Below are 17,508 nucleotides of genomic sequence, written 5' to 3'. Positions count from 1 at the left end.
GTTATTTACACTGATTTGGGATGCTGACGTAGAAAGCACTGGGATCAAGAATAGACAAACATGCAGCTATCTTGGAGTAGCTCACACAGTATGTGGCTGAGAAGCCTTTAGCAAACAGGCTTTCCTAGGATGGGCAGTGACAGAAAAAAAACTAAACCAGAGGTGTTTTACCTCAGATTCTTTCAAGGGTAATGCTCCCCTGATTGCACAAAAGTTACCTTGGCTTAAGATGTGCATTATCTGACTGCTCTTCTTTTTGTACCAGTTTAACATCAAATGTAAATGTATGGTCTATTCATGCCCTCAATGAGTGATAATGTGATAAGAACAACAGCTGAATGGCAAGGGTCAAACAATTTAGGTGGGCAACTGTACACTTGTTCTATGTATATATTTGCAATAATTTAGAGCCATAGGCAGATTTAGAATTTAATAAAAGTGGGTTTGGCATGCTGCCCTTCAGACCTTGGCAGGGATGGGGACAAGGGATGGATGGAGCTCCAGAGCCAGCAAGGAATATGGGCAGGAGGAGGGAGTTGGGCAGGGAGAGGTGCAGAAGGTTGTGGGGGGGGGGGCAGGAAGGGAGGAGGGCAGACCTGGGACCTGCCCATCTCTGCTGCTGCCCCTGGCTGACCTGGGTGCAGGGGGAGCCCCAGAACGGCTTCAGCCAGGGGTTGTGGATAAGCTGCACAGGGTGTTGGGCTCTGCTGAAGACAGCTGTGGTAGTGGGTGGCCCCTGTTCTGGAGCCCGCTCTGGTCGGACCTCCCTGGTTTTCCCCATCGGTCTAGGGTGCTGGGCTTAGCTGGGTCCAGTGGCTATAGTGGCAGGCAGGTCCCCCCCTTCCTGCATTTTGTCACACTCCCTCCTTCCCTGTGACTGTGTAGGACAGAGAGCTCTCCTGTCCTCTGGGTGACAGGAGACATCTTGTGGAGGCGGCAGGGAGCAGGTATAGGAACAAGGGCCACCCGCTGCCACTGTCCATAGCAGCGGTGTGAATCCACCCTGTCTTGAGCCACCCAGATAAACAAAGCTGTAGTTCTGAAAATGCTGTGCACTGTTCTTTCTGAGTCATGATGAATACAGAGGGAAGTGTGGTACCACATCAATAGCTAGAACTTCCCTAATCCTTTTGATGTGGTAGATTAGAGGAAAAAATGCAATAAATGTAGCAATGCATTAGGCCAGATCCTCAGCAATGTCACTTCACACTGACTGAGAATCTGTCCTGCTAACTTCAGTTAAAAGATCTGCAGCGCTTTCACTTATGGGCAGCAGTAGAGATACTGAAGCACTCTGCTTGGGCCAGATACTCTAAGTATCTGGATGGTCAAGTGTTGCCTCTGAAGAAGTCCCACTTAACAGCTCTATTCTTGCCCTCCTCTGTTGAGATGAAAAGATAAAAGCCTCTACTGAACAGATACTCTAATGACTGGTTGAGCTGAAAAGAGACAAAGAAATCTCTATTTTTTAAAAACATGGCAACCACTACGATTCTAGGAAATCAAAGGATTCTGATCCTGTGCCTGTTAACACAGAAATTAAACCAAGCATAAAGTTCAACAGTGTACATCTTTACCTGTTAGCAAATACAAAATGAGCATTCATGCATGATGCTACAATAATTTCTTTCTAGTCTACTCACCTGGTGCCCCTGTGTACATGATGGAAAACACGTTAATCGCTATGGTAGCAGCATAGAACACTGGAAGTGCACGAAGACCGTTGGGCACGGGGTCCTCCTGCAGAATAATGAGGAAAGACAAAGGCTTGTTAATTACATGAGTTTATTCTACTCATAAGCATCACAACTGAGAGATGGTAAGGGACATTCACACATCGCCATGTCCGTAGTAGGTGGGTGAATCTTCTTGCCCTATTTCCAACCATGCGACTTCTCACACTTCAGCCTAGGTGCTCTGGACAGATGCTGAGGAAAGGATTTGATTATTTGCATGGGTTCCTGCTGTCACACATGTGGCAGCATCTTAGGGAAATGTCTCAAACAGTAACCAGATGGAGAATGAATCAGAAACACAGAGCACAGCACTGTACTGTGGATGGGTAGTGGACTGGGAGTAAGGAGCCCCCATTTCATTCCTGGCTTGTGCTTGCTTAGAACAAGCCACTTTCTCTCTGCACTTAGGTTTCCCCTCCCACCCTTTATCTGTCCTGTCTATCTGTATTGCCAGCTCTTTGAGGCAGGGACCCTCTCCTACCACGTTTGTGCAGTACTTGCCTAGCACAATGGGGTCACCAACTACTACCGTACCACCTCTCCAGTGACTTCTAAGAGCTTGTTTCTAACCTTGTAGCTTAAACTGAAGTGAACAAGGAGTGTTTCCATCAGTTAACAAAGGCTTTTCAAGAACTAAGATATTAAAATTGTATCGAGGAGGCATAACAGATTGACAGTAAGATCCAAAATGAGCTTAATGTGAACTGTTTCACTCTAAAATCTTACGTGCCTCGGCAGAATGCCGACTGCTGTAAAAGCACTTAACCCCACAGTAACTGAGTCTAGGAATGGAGGCATTTCTGAACAGCAGTGTCTGCCTGTCAGGGCTGCGCATGTGTCTCCTTGAGGACACGCAGGGTAGGACAGCCATAACCCCTCAACTCCCTTGCAGCTGAGGGCTCTGAAACACACAGCCTGAGGTTGATTCCTGGGACTCGCATGGACTACATCTCAAGTCATAGTTACCGAAGGGTAAGTAGCCACTCTTTTTCTGTGATAATGTGTCAATGTGGATCCCAGTATAAGTGGCTGATAAGCAGTATCCTCTTGTGACTGCAGGAGGGAGGAGTTCAATTTGCAGTCAGTCAGTCCATCAAGAAGAGACTGAAGTGCTGTTTGCACAAACTCAGCATCTGACCTGGCTGCCACATCAAGCACATAATATTTAACAAAAGTTAGCAGGCTGCTTGGCATGGCTGTCTGGCAAGTCACAGAGACTGGAACACTCCAGACACAGGCAAAGGCGGCTGCTTGGGCCCTGCCAAGTGTGCCTCGTTGCTCAGAGGGAGAGGCTCACATCCCACTGGCAGCAGGTGGAAATTAACTACGTTCTGCTTCAAGATTCTTTCCGAGACATCTTGGCCTTTAGATGAGCTGGATGGGGCCAGCAGAAGTGGGAAAAACTTGGCCCACTTACGGTAGCAGAGGAAAGTACTGGACCACACCCAAAGAATATAATTTCTTTTTTTCTCAGTATCAAGTGTGGCTTCAGGAAGAAGGCGGGGAAGGGAACTGAGGAGGTGGTCAGGTAAAATTCTCAATTAATAGCACCTCAGGGTCCAACTGGAGACCGAGTCATCACTACTTTGCTCTGTCAAAAGGTGTGAAAGGCAAACCAGCCAGGATGGCTTGGAATTGCAGACTGTCCATGCCAATGCTGACAAATCTAAGAAAGGGAAGAAGCCACTTCACCCTTTATGATCTGGTAAAGGAGCATTAGGTAGCACAGGACACAAGTGTAGCCCCAGTGGACACTGCCCTTTAAAGTTAATTCTGGGATTGTGTGCATATGTGCATCTATACTGGGATCCATCTTGAGACATACTCGAAGAATGACTCTTACGTTATGTACATCAAGTAGCACAAGTTGTCACACACACACACCCAAAGCTGTCCAAAACCAGGCTATTGTATTTCTGAAGACCCTATCATAATACAAACACACAGTGGGCTGAGGTTAGGTTGCAAATTCATTCTTATCTTTGACTTCTCCTGACTTCTGAGTCCTTAAATACACCAATTTTCTGCTGCAGTTGATATGCTGTTTGCATTTTATTTCCAAAACTTAAGATAAAAGTGATGATAGGGGACAACAAACAGCTTGACGTGGCCTTCCTTTCATGGAACAATAATCACTTTAATCCCATGTTCTCCATGCTCTAGACAAATTTGGAAGCTCCCCTCCCCCACACTTCATTGCTGATGTTTATTTACATCAGAAATAAAGAACGATGAAGCTGAGGTTACAGGAAGGGTTATTTATACCACATCCATTTAAATTTCCAGCATGACTGCTATTTTGGTGTCTCTCATTTTAGGGCCTTTGTCATGCATTGCTTTCCCGTTTGGCTGCGATAGATGGAGAGGGATGAGAAAGAAGGAAAAAAAAATGATAAAAGGGCCTTCTGTCTTCCCAAGTCTGCTGGCTTGCAAATAAACACAGATCCTCTGGTAAGGTTGATAAGTTAAAGCAGTGGTTGTGAACTGGAGGTACACATACCCCTAGGGATACTTTAAAAGGTTGTAGGAGGTATGCAGAAAGAATGAGAAAAAATACTGTTTTATAGAGGTGCATCGATACATTGGCTCTGTATTGGATCGGCACCGATATAAGGAAAATTGACTATCAGCAGTGGGCTTTTTTTGGCTGATGTGGCCAATATATGCCCTGTGCAAGCATGCAGCGATGGCGCAGCATGCAGGTGGCTAAGAAAGCAGCATGGAGAGCAGGCAGGTCCAGCTGGTAAGTCTGTTGTGGGGGAAGGGGCATGGGAGGGGCAGATCGAAGCCCCAGTGGTGAGGGAGTGGGGCTGGGGCAGGGGCTACACAGTTGGGACAAGGCTCAGGACAGAGCCACGGCTTGTCCAGCTCCATGTGCAGGGTGAGGGTGGGCTGCGGACATCCCAAAATTTACCATAGCCCCCCTGTGACCTCCCTTCCCAGTGCTGCTGCAGCCTGCCCCAAGCACAGCTTGGCCCAGCCCCCTGCCAGGAAGAGCCCAGTACCACCCCAGCCCCAGCCTGCAGTGGCAGCCTGCCCTGCCCTATCTGCAGATCCAGAGGGCACCTCCCCACCATGTCCTCCTAGGGTGCATGCAGCAGCAGGAGATGCACCCTCACCCCTCCCCTCCCCTCCCTGCATGAGCCACTCGTGGCTGTCCTGCGCCCTGCCCTGGCTGTGCAACTCCTGCCCATGCCACAGCCCCACTCCCTTCTTCACTACCGGGGCCTCAATTTGCCTCCCCCAGCCCCTTTCCTCCCTCCTATTAACGGTAGCATTGAAAACAAGAAAAAAAAATATAAAGCATACATTAGCTGAAACTTTGAGACAGACGGGGTCCCACTTGTTACAAAAGGTTGAAAACCCCTGACTTAGAACTATCTGACTTAAAGGCTCCTGAACACTTCCACTCTTGGCTGAGGACACTGGAACTGGTGATTAAACCTCTTGAATACTAAGGAAAATATTTTCCTGCAGCTTTCTTTGACATATGGTGCCTTGGGAGACCAGTGTTTAGAATTTCACACCTATTAATTACTTGGTTAAACACTGTTTTATTACTTGACACCAGTAAAGTCACACCTTTTATACAGTGATTTTGCTAGCACCCTCCTGATTAAACAGCATTCATTACCATTGGCTATGATTGTGCAAAATCAGTTTTAAATAAGGGCTCATAAAGCAGCCATCTGCAGGGGGTCATGTCCCAGTGAAGTAGAGTATATATTAAAACATATAGACTCGTTTATGCCTGGAACACCTCTTATGTTACGGGCTCTGAGTTTCAGGTCTGCTCAGAGAAGCTGCAGCTTCAGTTGGAGTACCGGGTGCTCAGGCTATCTCAAAAAAACAAGCCATAGAAATGTCAACAGCTAAATAACATGCAACCATGCACACGTCACATCACACCAAGCACTCGCTGCAGTGTAGAGTAGCAAATTCCTTACCTTGTTTAAGATGCAGTATCTGATCAGCACAAAGAGCACTCCAGACATCAGGCCAGACAACAGTGGGGAAATAAACCAAGAGGCCACTGAACAAAAACAGAAAAATAGATACAATTGCTGATAAATGGCAACATCCCATGTAATTAAGGAAGAAAGAATTTGTCAAATAGAAAAACAACCAATGAACAAAGATGAAAACATTTATGGTGATTCTTGCACAACTGATATTGATATTCCAGAGACTGGGCTTGCTCAAAAGACAGGATGTTCAAAAGTATTCAACACTGGCTTTATTTATCTCTATGGGCAGACCCAGGATTTTGTGAAGGGGAGTGTGGGAGTAGTGACCAGTGCTGCAGTGGTGGCTGCATCCCTGGTCCCAGCTTCCTGTCCCCCACTGGTGCAGACAAATGATGCCATGGGAGCAGCATCAGGGACTTTTTATTTTTTGTTATGTGCTCAATGCAGGTAAGAATCCCATCTCCCCCTGCATTCCCCTCCCCATTCCTGGCACCCCCATCCTTCCCTTTCATCCTCAGCAGCATGTCCCCTCCCTGCCTGTTGCCCAACAGAGCTCTCACATGCTGCTGTTGTCACTATCCTTGGCTGATACAGGAGCAGGGGGCCTCCAGAGCTGCTTCTGCCCTACTTCAGCCAGGAACAGCAGTAGTGGCAGCAGCACGCAGGTACCTTCACCCTGCCTGGTCCCCTCAGGTGTTCTCTCTACCAGCCTAGTAGCAAGCATGAGGCAGGGGAACCCATTCACTGCCACCACTGGTGCTCTTCCCTGCTGAGCCTGGCTGCAATGGCTCCGGAGCATCTCCCCTGACAACCCCCCCAAACCACAACTGTCCCAATTCAATTCATGAGGGGGAGGAGCTCCAGAGCCATTGCAGCTGGGCTCAGCCAAGGACAGTGGCAGCAGGAGGCAGGGGATGGTGCAAATGGAAGGGGAGGGGATGTACCTCTGAGGACAGTGGAAGGGAGGGGTCCAGAGAAGGGGGCTGGACCAGGGATGACACAGGATTCTTACCTGCTTTGGGGACTTAAAGTCCCCAGCTGCAGCTCCAGCAACATGGTTTGAAAAGAGGGTGTGTCTTCACTGCTGTACCCTTTCTGGATCTGCTTCCACTGAAGTCAGTGCAATTTTCACTAATGCTAAAGCGCTACTCAAAAAAATCACACTCCAAACTTTTTCTGGAATAATAGTAACTGCATCCCACAGGAGAGCTACTTCTTTAAAATAATTTGTGGTACATGCTGGGAATCACAATGCAGTGACCAGACCCCTCCGCCCCCATGCAACACCACAGATATCAACAAGATACTATGCAGACACAAGCACCTGTCCTTCTGGACCTAAATATGTGAAAAGCTGCAGCAACATACAGCCGCTGTCATCTGACTTCTGGTTAGGTCATTAAAAGATAGACAACTTTTTACTGATGAGATTTTCAAAAATAACTTCTTACTGACAGCACTGACCAAATTCCCACTGACTTCAGTAGGAGCAGAGGTAGGGCACTGTTGTGAAGCCCTTTTGAAAGTCCCGCCCACCACCATTCATTATTTGTGATGATTGATTTTCAGAACAAGTTGACACTGATGTCATTTCAAGCTTTCTTTAAAGCTGTTTTACTTTCAGCTGAATTAAAAATACATATCATTCTAATTGGGCAAAAGTTGTGTGGTATACAAGTGACTTATCTACAGAAACAGACAAAGTTTAGATCAGGGTGTCTAGCCAAGGCAGCCATCACATGCAGTGTGACCGCTGCTCTGGCCAGATTGTGCTGCATGCCGTGCCTAGTCTGGCCACTCTGGGATCCATACTGCACAGTGCGGGTCCCAGACTGTTTGGCGCAGCTGCCAGGTCAGGTATGCTGAAGGAGGGGGCAAGGGGAGGGCATCTATGGGCTGAATCTGTCCAGTGGACCACACCACAGGCTTGTGCTATGCCCCATGTGGGTCTCAGACCCAGGGGTAGCACCAGGGGCCAGTCAGCAGGGCTTCATGGGCTGTATATTTGACAACTCAGGTTTAAGTTGTGATGTGTGCAACATAGCATGCAGAATAACAAAGCTCTCTCTTAGGCCCCTCCATAGCCTGTCTAGATCCTGGGAGCAGGCCCTCTGATGGAAGTAGTTGTTGTATGCCAACCTTCTTCCTCTTTGGAGCAGGAAGACAGAGGACCATGGCTGTGGCTGCTAGTCAATACTGCTGAGCTTTGCTGAAAGCAGGATTTGTTTTCAATAATGCCACTTTTCCTGCTTCTGGTGCCTGTGCTTGCTTGGGTACCTCTGCATTGGGATGTACTTACATCCCCACACTTGGGGCTGTTTCCCGAGGCCCAGCATGACATACATTTTCTGAACACCAGGATTGGAGGGAAAGATCAACTTAAATACGGTGCATGACAGTTGTGAAAGCACTGTTGCTGGAACAAAACAAGCTTTTGTTAGTCTACAGACACTTTTCCACATACCCTCACGTATAAAAGGAAATGTCAATTACCAATCTTGACAAGCTGCATCCACTGAACGCCCTGGGTACCAATGGCAACAAGTGAGAATCCAATTGTGGCACCCACAATACAATGGGTCCCAGATATGGGGAGTTTTAAGAAAGATGCAATCAGCTGCCAAACAGCAGAACCTAGAAATTGAAGTGGGGAAAAAGAGGAAAAATATCAGTTCTAAGGAAAGATAACATCAACAGCAACGAGATAACAACAATGTAACGCAATAGCTTTCTTAACCACATGCTCACATTCTTCTCTCAGGGCAGCCTACGCCCTGTGCACATAACAAAGACTTCATAAGGAAAGTTTTGTTCACATTCAGGAAATACTGGCAAAAAACTTTAACAAGTAACTCTGCTCATTGCATTTCCCTGCAATTCAGTTTTGCTGACACCTCTAATTTCTATAATGTATAGAATAGGTTTATCTTTGATTCAGACATCTTCCCTTTCATCCAGCTCCTGCTGATGTGACAGAGTTGGTACAGAACTGCTTTGCTACAGTTCCACTATTTTTGGTAGACTTTTCATTTTTACAACCCGTCGGTTCAGTTTTGACTAATCGCAAACAAATCAAACTGTGCAACAAGCAGAGAAGTGGCAGCTCTGGATAATCTTGCTCTCAGCAAGATTAAAGTGGAACCCTTAAGTATACAAGGCAGAGGCACACAAGGTCTGGTTAATAAGTTGGGCAGGCTCCTAGTCTCAAATCTTGTGGCAGCAAGGCCGCTTGGCAGCAGAGCCTGATAGTACTTTGAGAACCCTAATGGATGCAATGCCCTTGCACTGAAATACCAATTCAAGAAGCAACAAAGCATTGCCCCAAATTTGCACTCTGGCCTGGAGTGGAAGTGCAACATTTTTTTGTTGGGTGAGAGTGGTAAGGTAAGGATGTAGAGAATTAGAATGGGGACCAAAGAATAAAAGGACGATAAAGATATACAGTGCATGAAAGTGACTGGGTACAGGAAGAGAACATTCATGCTGATAGGTCAAGTTCAAGATCCTAGTCACTAGACAAGATTCCTCTTCCATTGCTTTCTGGACTGGCAACTTGCTCAATTCATAAAACAACAAACACATTCCATTCCCTACTCACCAGCATGGGTGGCAATCAAGACAGTAGCTAGGGAAAAATGATTAATAGTGTAAAAGTCATGAATTTCATTAAAGTTAAGCACCTTAGCACCACCTCTGCTATTTTGGGGACAAAAAGGGCACTCTGCATTGGCAGCTCCTATTCCACTCATTGCTGGTTTTCACATGGCAAAGTTTCAAGTTGCTCATTTGAACTCAAAGATGATATAAGGATTTTTCTTGTTGAATGTGGCTCTGCCATTGCTGAAAACATCATCAGTCATCACAGGTTTGTTCTGAATACTTGAATCCAAAGGCAGGGGAAGCCACAGATTCTCATCTTGGAGTTTGTGGACAGGGCTTGAGAGTCATGACCACACTATTCTTCCTATACTACTAAATGAGCGGAGGGCACCAGGGAAGGCCTAGTATGGAAGAGTCTGAGAATGACTGCAACACAAAGCATTAGAAGAGAGGAAGGCAATGGGAATAAACTGCATGCTCAAGAGAAATGGCAGGAAGTTGAAGAGGGAGTCGGGTTTAAGGATTTGGGAAAGGGTGAGAGTAAGAAAAGGAATGGGTGGAGCAAATGTGTCAACAGGTTACATCTTGAGAGTAGGTGACTCCACTGAACTCAAGGCTGGGTTAAAGAGCATTATATTGCATATGTTGGCTCTGCAGGACACCAAACCCGTTAGCTCAGTCTGACTGAATTCTTTATCCATCTCAAATATCTCTGGTAGATCCAAAAGCCATCTGTCATTTCCTCCACAGCACTCTGTCTGCAAGATATGGCCATCCAGAAAGAAAGGCAAAGAAAGAAGCAATCTTTGTTCAGAATGCAAAGCTTTCCTGAAAGGAGAGAGTTGGGTGGTGAAAGAGATGCGTGTCACGGGTCTGGTCCCCAGGTCAAAGAGGTCATTTTTCTTGCAGGTGTAACTAAGCAATTGAGAATGCCAGGTTGCCTGGGTTGATGCAAGCAATCAAAGTCATAATCTGGGCACATCTCCAAACACTGGACTCATGTCTCCTTACAAATACAGCTTTCTGGGTTAACTTTCACACAGGTGTCTTCTAGCTTAGACTGTCAGCTCCTGAATAGCTCCATCCAGGTTTTAACTCATGTTCTCTGGTGGCTACAGAGTGACTAGATCTTTATCCACTAGGTATCTCTCTCAGATTGGGTCCACCTTAGCCTAAGCAGTGAAGGGCTCCAGGTTAAGCATCGGACAGTAACAAGCTTGTTGCTCATTGGCAGAGACCATGGTGGTTTGCAGGGAGTCCCTTACTCAGGCTGCACAGAAACAGGAAAAACCTGGCTTTCCCCCAACAGACCAAGGGATGACTTTTCCTAGCTGGATGCTCTATTGCCCATGGAAAGTTGTGGTCCTCAGTCTTCTCGCCCCATGTGCTGATCAAAGAGAGGAAGCAGTCAGTCCAGGCTGGCCCAGGACTGTCTCACTCCCAGGATACAGATCATGGCCTGGGACCAGTGCCCCATCAAGAAGACTCCTCGAAGGACTGCCATACTGATGTCTTAGTATCTTTGGAAAAGGAAAAATTCCTCACTACAGAAATGTGCCCAGCCACCTTGCTAGGGGATAGGGCACACAGCAGAAACATCTTCTTCCAGGGGCTACTTAAGTGTTTGCCTGTGTAAGACAACCTTGTAATTGTTCCCCAATGGTAACACTAAAAAGACAAAAGACATCCCTGCTGAGAACAGATGGTCCCTCTTGGCCCCAGGTTTCTGAAACCAGTTCAACATGCAGAGGTGGTTCTTTTAATACAGATTGTAGAACAGTCAGAGGTGCTGCTTGAGGCCTGCTTCTGCTTTGCAGCACACTGGCCCTTAAAAGAATCCAGCTTCTTTGACAAACAAGGTGATACTCCTGGCACCCTGAAATATCAGTCCACCTTGAGAAACAAGAACTTATTTCTTCAGAAAGGCAAACATTCCTCATCCATTAAATATTCCGTGTGGATTTTTTTTGTTCAGGGCAGTGCAGAACAATCTGTTCTCTTGCCAGGATATCCAGTGGGTAAGGAAGGTCTCAGAGACAGCCATGAAGTGAGAGTCAGGTCGTTTGGGCTGTCATAGGGAACCACCTAAGACAGTGGTAATTTTCTCCCATTCTTCTGGCAGGGAAAACAAGACAGAATTTAATAAAGGGCTACTCAAACATACCTGAGACATGCATCTGCCAACAGAGGGGTTCAAAAGGTCTTTTAATAGATTAGCTTGCCTAAAACAGCAGACACTTCTCCAACAAGGTCTGTACAAGAGAATTATGTGCAAGTCTAAAAAATGTAACAGGAAACACATATTCAACATTGTCAGCATGCTGTCTATTATTTTTTAGCATTCTTGCTTCACTGGACTGCCAGAGAAACTTTCTGCTCCAAAATGCTAACTATGTTTGCTCAGTGCCCACCACAATGGCACCCCAGTTCTGGTAGGGATATGTAAGGCTTTGGAATACAAGTAAATAATAATTTGGAAAGGAGCTTTCAGACCTAAAACTAACTAGCTCTTCCCAAACATAAGCAATCTGAACTAAGACAACCTGGTAGTTGCAGTGCAAAAGCCAGCCAGCCCCATAATCCCCTCCATATAAGGACATCTCAAAGTGCTGTTTTTCTTCTGTCTCCATGACCTGGTGAAGGGCCACAGTGCAGACTGGCAATGCTAGTGATAGGAAAAAAAAAAAAAAAAGAGGGTCTGATTCCCCTCAAATTACTTTTGCTTTGACAAGCCAGGAACCCCAAAACACCTGCAATAAAATCCTGCCAAATGTCACTGGCTGTCTTGCTTCCTCCTTTGCTCTCTGACTTTTAAAAAATATTTTAAAATGAGGCTAAACATTGTGTGCCAAAGCACAGCTACCCTGTGTGCTGGGGTGGGTGGGAAGGGGGTCTTGGCCCAGGTGTCTGTCAGTAGTGGTTTTTGTAGACTGCTGGGTGAGCTCTAGCTCAAGTCCATTACTCTTTAGCAGCTTTGCAAAGAGGAGGATACAAAGAAGCATCACAGTGACGTTCCTGGCTTGATGGATAGATATTTATCATCAGAGGAGCTCTACAGCTGCCTCATTCTAATTCCTCTACTTGCTGCTGCCCTGCTGGCTGCAATTGTTAAAATGATGGTACAGTGCTATGGCACCGACAAAAGTGCACCAAATTCTCAATTCTGCATCAAAACCAGTCCGCCCTGTTTGGCCAAGAAGCACTAACTGCAGCCTGGAGAGCACCAACCTCTTCTGAAATAGTGCAGTGTGTACCAAGAGCTTTGCAAAGGACTATCAGTAACAGGAAAAAGGCCACTGAGCATGTACTGGCAACCAGAATCCCTGTCTCCGTTTCTAGAGGATGGGAAGTTCTGGGCTGTGACAGATACAGAAAGCTGCTGGCCCTCTTTTAGTACTTTCTGCCTTGGTCTTTTGCATCAAATCTTCATCTAATCAGATGGCCTAGAGCTGCATTTTTGGTGAGTAGCCGGCAACCAATGAGTTCTTGGTTTCTGAGGCAATGGTGCCAGATATTCTGGAGGGCAAGGTGCCCTGCCAGTCTTAGCAGAGGGGAGACTGGGTTTTCTTCTACAGGTGAAGAGGGAAGGGGCTGTATGTGGGGAGAGGGAAGCTCAGTATTCCCAGGGTATTATTTTGGGAATGATTCTGGAGGAAAGACCAGAACCACGATAGCTCTGAAGGCTAGGGATGGAAAAAAGCATTTTTATACCAATGCCAGGAACACCCAAATCAACATCAAATTTGTCTTTATTAGGAAGTTCTAGCTGAGACTGACCATGCTGACAAGTTTGAGATCCTGTTTATCAACATAACAGGGCAATCCAAGGTACACTTAGAAAAAACACTTCACAGACTGGTTTGAACAGGGTTTTATCACTCTAAACTAGTTTTTGCATGATCACATTTCCCACTCACAGAGACAGAGCTATTCAATCTTACTACAGTGATCCACTAGCACTGCACACAGCTCCATTTGGAAGTCAAGCAGTATGTAAAACTAATCTCTTCTGGGACTCTGTCCCAAAACAACTGGTACTCCTACCCCTCTTGGAAACCCTAGCTAAACCAAGGAGCACCTGCTCTGTAATTTATAGCTTTCTCTTGCCCTACACTAAAATAAGAATAGATGAACTTAAAAACCTGTGCAGCCAGCATGTGGGCTGTGCAGTGGATGAGAAGTCACGTGGTAGAGTCTGTGGAAAGATCAGATAGGTCAACCACAGACATAAAATTATGAATTATGCAAAGATTTTTTTTTTTTTAAATAAACCAAATACTCTGATCCCTCCCTGGTAAATCAGGGGCAATAAAGTCAAGGCCTGCCACAGGTGTGCCAAAGTAGTAATGAACATACAAGGTGAGAGAAGGGCCCTTATTTTAGCACCACCATTCAGGAGAGAGAGCCAGAGCAAAAGTAACTGAAGGTTCCAGAGATGGGAATGGCCACTGTGCCTTCAGTGTGGCAGCAGGGAGTCCTCACAGTGTGACAGGCTGCCTTGAACAGTGAACTGAGGACAGGATTGACAGCAAAAAACTCTTAAGTCAGCAATCCAGCTCTGACACCGTCTCTCTGTACATCCTTAGTGAGGTCACCTACTGTCTGTCTTGGATTCCTATCAATAGTGCTGGGCTAAAAGTTATGCACTTCATGGGGATATTGTAACTCCTGATTAAATGTTACACTAGTACTAAAATTCACCAGAACACAGTCCAGATGCCAACAGTGCCCAAACCTCCTGACTGCCTGGAACACAGCCCAGTGAAACAATCCTGTAAGAGTGGGCAACTAGGCAAATCCCAGGTTAGGCAACAGATCCGCTCAGTTCCTACAGGGACACCACCATCCATCTGCACCTCCTTGTGCATTTAGGGGTGCCTTGAATAGTCATTTCATTTGACCCCCCTCAAAATCCTAAAGCTGGCCCTGTGGACAATAGTGTGATTGTGATAAGGAACAGTCCGTAATGTTTCAGAGAAGGGGTGAATAATTGTTACAAAAGCCTGCCCAGAGAGAGAGACACACACACACACACACACACACACACACACACACACACACACACACGAGGGAGAGAGAGAGAAAGGTAAACAAAATCCAATAAAAACCAGGAGAGAACAATGTTAACAAAGTAAATGGTATCACTAGAGAAAAGAAGAAAGTCTGGGGAAAGAAAAGAAAAGAAAAACAGCCTTTGCGGTTTGTGAGCTTTGATTAATTCTGAGATTTAAAACATGGAATTTGTCCTTAATGCCATCACCGGAGGATGGGAACGCAACTGGTCATGAAGTTCACACAGGCTTATGTAAATACACATGCAAATAAGTTGTGTTCTTTGAGCTTTGGCCCGTTGCCTTTGTAGGCGGTATCTGATACTTAGAAGTTTGGCCACCCCTGCCTAGATCCAGGGTTTGGTGGATCAGGATGTCATAAATAGATACAAATGAGGAAAATGAAGCCATCCTACTAAAGATGATCATGATTGTTAAGAATCTGAAGGTCAAAAGATACATGTCACTTAAATTTCAAACCAGGGTATGCAAGGCAAATTACAAACCAAATAGCAGCTTGAACTTTTGCATCTATGTCAACACTGCTAAAAGCCCCTTTGAAAGGCATAGCTAAATATATGGTACAGTGGTACTAGCACATATAGAGAAAGACGCTGTTCCTACTTCACAGGGAACAGATTAGGCATTTGGGATTCACTTGCAGGACACTGGGAACAAGCAATTAAGCACTGGGCCAAAGACAGCATATTCCTCTTTGAAGAACTTGGTCCTCGTACAAGTTGTAGTCATGGAACCAGCAACACCAACAGAGGGCCACCCCATGCGATTGCTGGCTATTACAAGAGAAGGCCAGCATTCGTATCAGAGAGTGAATACTGAGCCCCCCCCCCCCCTAACATGAATGAAAAACAGCCACCCAACATGTACTTAGAGAAACCAGCACTTGATGCTCAGATACAAGGCAGAAAGAAGTGTGCAAATGAGTGTACAAGGGAAGGAGGAGGGAATTTTGTGGGACAAGATCCCTGTATGTGTTTTCTATGTATCAAAGCTATGCTGATATTCCCACAGATTTACATGACCCCACACATCTGGGGCTGTAAAGAATTCACCAAACTTTGAGGCACTGCCATGGCTCCAGACAAAGCACAGGGAGTGCTCATCACGGACTCACTCTGATTCTTTATTTTAATGCTCTCTTCCACATTATAAAGTCCCTGTTCTGGAGCTCTCCAACTATTTTTTTTTAATGTGGTTGACCTATGGCCTTTGCTGCCAATTCTTATCGGACATCTCAAAAGCTCACAAAGCCTTTTTGCACATAAACAAAGAATATGCTCTGAGATTTATTTTATTTCCCCTTGAACATAGTATTTGTTCTAAATGAGGATTAGTTTAAAAGCAAACAAAAGCTATGTGGGTATGCACAAACAACAAAAAAACCCAACCTATTTTAGCTTTATGAGGGAGCATGAGTCAGAAGGATTAAAATTACATGAAGCATGTGACCATCTAACTTTATTGTTCTTTTCCGTTATATCATGACCCTCACACAAGTGTATAATTAATTACTGTCCACTGTGTATGCATGAAAAGGGAATCTTCTCTTAAAAAAAAATAAATAATATGCTTTGGGTAATCCTCAGAAAAGGCACTATATTGCTATGATTATAGAGTCTATCTTTTTTTGGCTCCAAAAATCCATAAAAGTTATACTTGACTTGTACATGGGGTCAAGATATAATTGGGCTCCCTAACAACTTGTCTTTTGTCCTTGCAATATCTTTCTATGTGGAATAAAAATACCAAGTCAGAATCTTTTTCTTTTTTTTTTTTTTCAGTTCAGTTTTTATTTTAGTATTTTTTAATGCATTTAACCCTATGGGGCCTTTGTTATTTGATTCTCCTGTGGGATTTTGTAAGGGCAACAGCAGTTTAAGATGTGCAGTTACTGACTTGTATTCAGGGGAGGAAAAATCTGTTTTTCCTAAACCTGAGCCTGAAAAAGTAGGGTTGACATAATTGCAACAATATGGTATTTACTGTTAACAGCCATGTCTTGAGACTTGTTTTTGCAGCCATAAACATTGTATTAACTTGCTAACACATTTTTCCAAATAAGATAATTGGTTGTTTGGTAACCCTGAGAAAATTTCTACTGTCCATTACCCAAAGCCTTTTGATTTTACTTAAAAGCTGTGAACATTAAAAGAAATGCAAATGATTAGAACACATAAGGGAAAAACAATGGACTCATAAACAGGAATGCATGTCTCCTTTGAAAAGCAAAACCGGACATGCTGGTGCAAAAGCTTGGAATGCTTAAACATGATAGAAACATAACTGATGAAAAGGATTTCCCCAAGGCAATTATTATCACTTAAAAAAATGAAAAGAGTTACTTACCAACCATTGCACTAACTTCTCCTGCCATCAGCAGATCCACGGTGCTGTTATACAGGTTAACATCAATGATACCTTTCCTGATTGTTTCTCCTACTTTTGCTCCCAGTAATACTGAACCAGTGGTTTCAAAAATTGAAGCCAAAATACAAGCTTGGCGCAAAGTAACCACACCAGAGCCCACAGCAGTCCCAAAAGAATTGGCAACATCATTGGCACCAACTGAAAATGCCAAAATAAAAGCAACGATAAAACCCACAATAACCATCCATAGGTACTCAACCAGCACCATCTTTCCCCCAAAGTGTGCTTGTAGGTAAATATTTGCAAATATTTAAATAGAAAAAGCTGGAGGGTTCTCTAGTGGATTTGTAAAGCAGATTTCTTGTAAACAATGAGTTCTCTCTGGAAAGTGCTGGGTAGTATGAAGAAACTGCTAACTGCTGATTTTCAAACTACTGTCAATACTGTTCATTTGGCTGTGTTCAGCGAGCAGTGAAACACATTCCATATTTTGCTTCCAAACTGGTACAAGTGTGATGTGCTGTCCTGCAACAGAAACACAAACAGACAGACATATAAACAATGAAATATGCTGCCGAGCTTGTAACACTGTGTCCTTTCAGAAGTAAAGAAATGATTTAAATCCACTAATCTAACTTTGGCATGTGATGCTTTGAACCATAAAGCAATTGAGAAAAAAAAATTAAAATTAGGTCACCTCCACAGCAATATACAGTTCTGGCATAAAACTCAGTAACCAAAAAACATACTGATCATTCTGAAAGG

At 44.8% G+C, this 17,508-nt stretch overlaps 1 protein-coding gene across 6 annotated transcripts in view; it reads right to left on the bottom strand.

Annotated features, from left to right (window-relative positions):
* The window catches only part of SLC20A2 (solute carrier family 20 member 2), a 53,380-nt gene that overhangs the window by 25,667 nt on the left and 10,205 nt on the right, over window positions 1–17,508 (bottom strand). For all 6 annotated transcript variants that reach the window (XM_025208746.1, XM_025208747.1, XM_025208748.1 and 3 more), the window contains exons 2-5: window positions 16,723–17,268; window positions 8,198–8,338; window positions 5,684–5,769; window positions 1,644–1,740 (exon numbers count right to left, since the gene is read on the bottom strand). In XM_025208746.1, the coding sequence (XP_025064531.1) occupies window positions 1,644–1,740; window positions 5,684–5,769; window positions 8,198–8,338; window positions 16,723–17,011 (613 nt within the window). In that variant the 5' untranslated portion in view covers window positions 17,012–17,268. The remainder of the gene's footprint in view (window positions 1–1,643; window positions 1,741–5,683; window positions 5,770–8,197; window positions 8,339–16,722; window positions 17,269–17,508) is intronic.

The sequence above is a fragment of the Alligator sinensis genome, unplaced genomic scaffold, assembly GCF_000455745.1.
Source record: "Alligator sinensis unplaced genomic scaffold, ASM45574v1 scaffold320_1, whole genome shotgun sequence".
Classification (NCBI taxonomy): Eukaryota; Metazoa; Chordata; order Crocodylia; family Alligatoridae; genus Alligator; species Alligator sinensis.
Note: the sequence above shows the minus strand (reverse complement) of the source record. Positions and strands in the feature narration are given on the sequence as shown.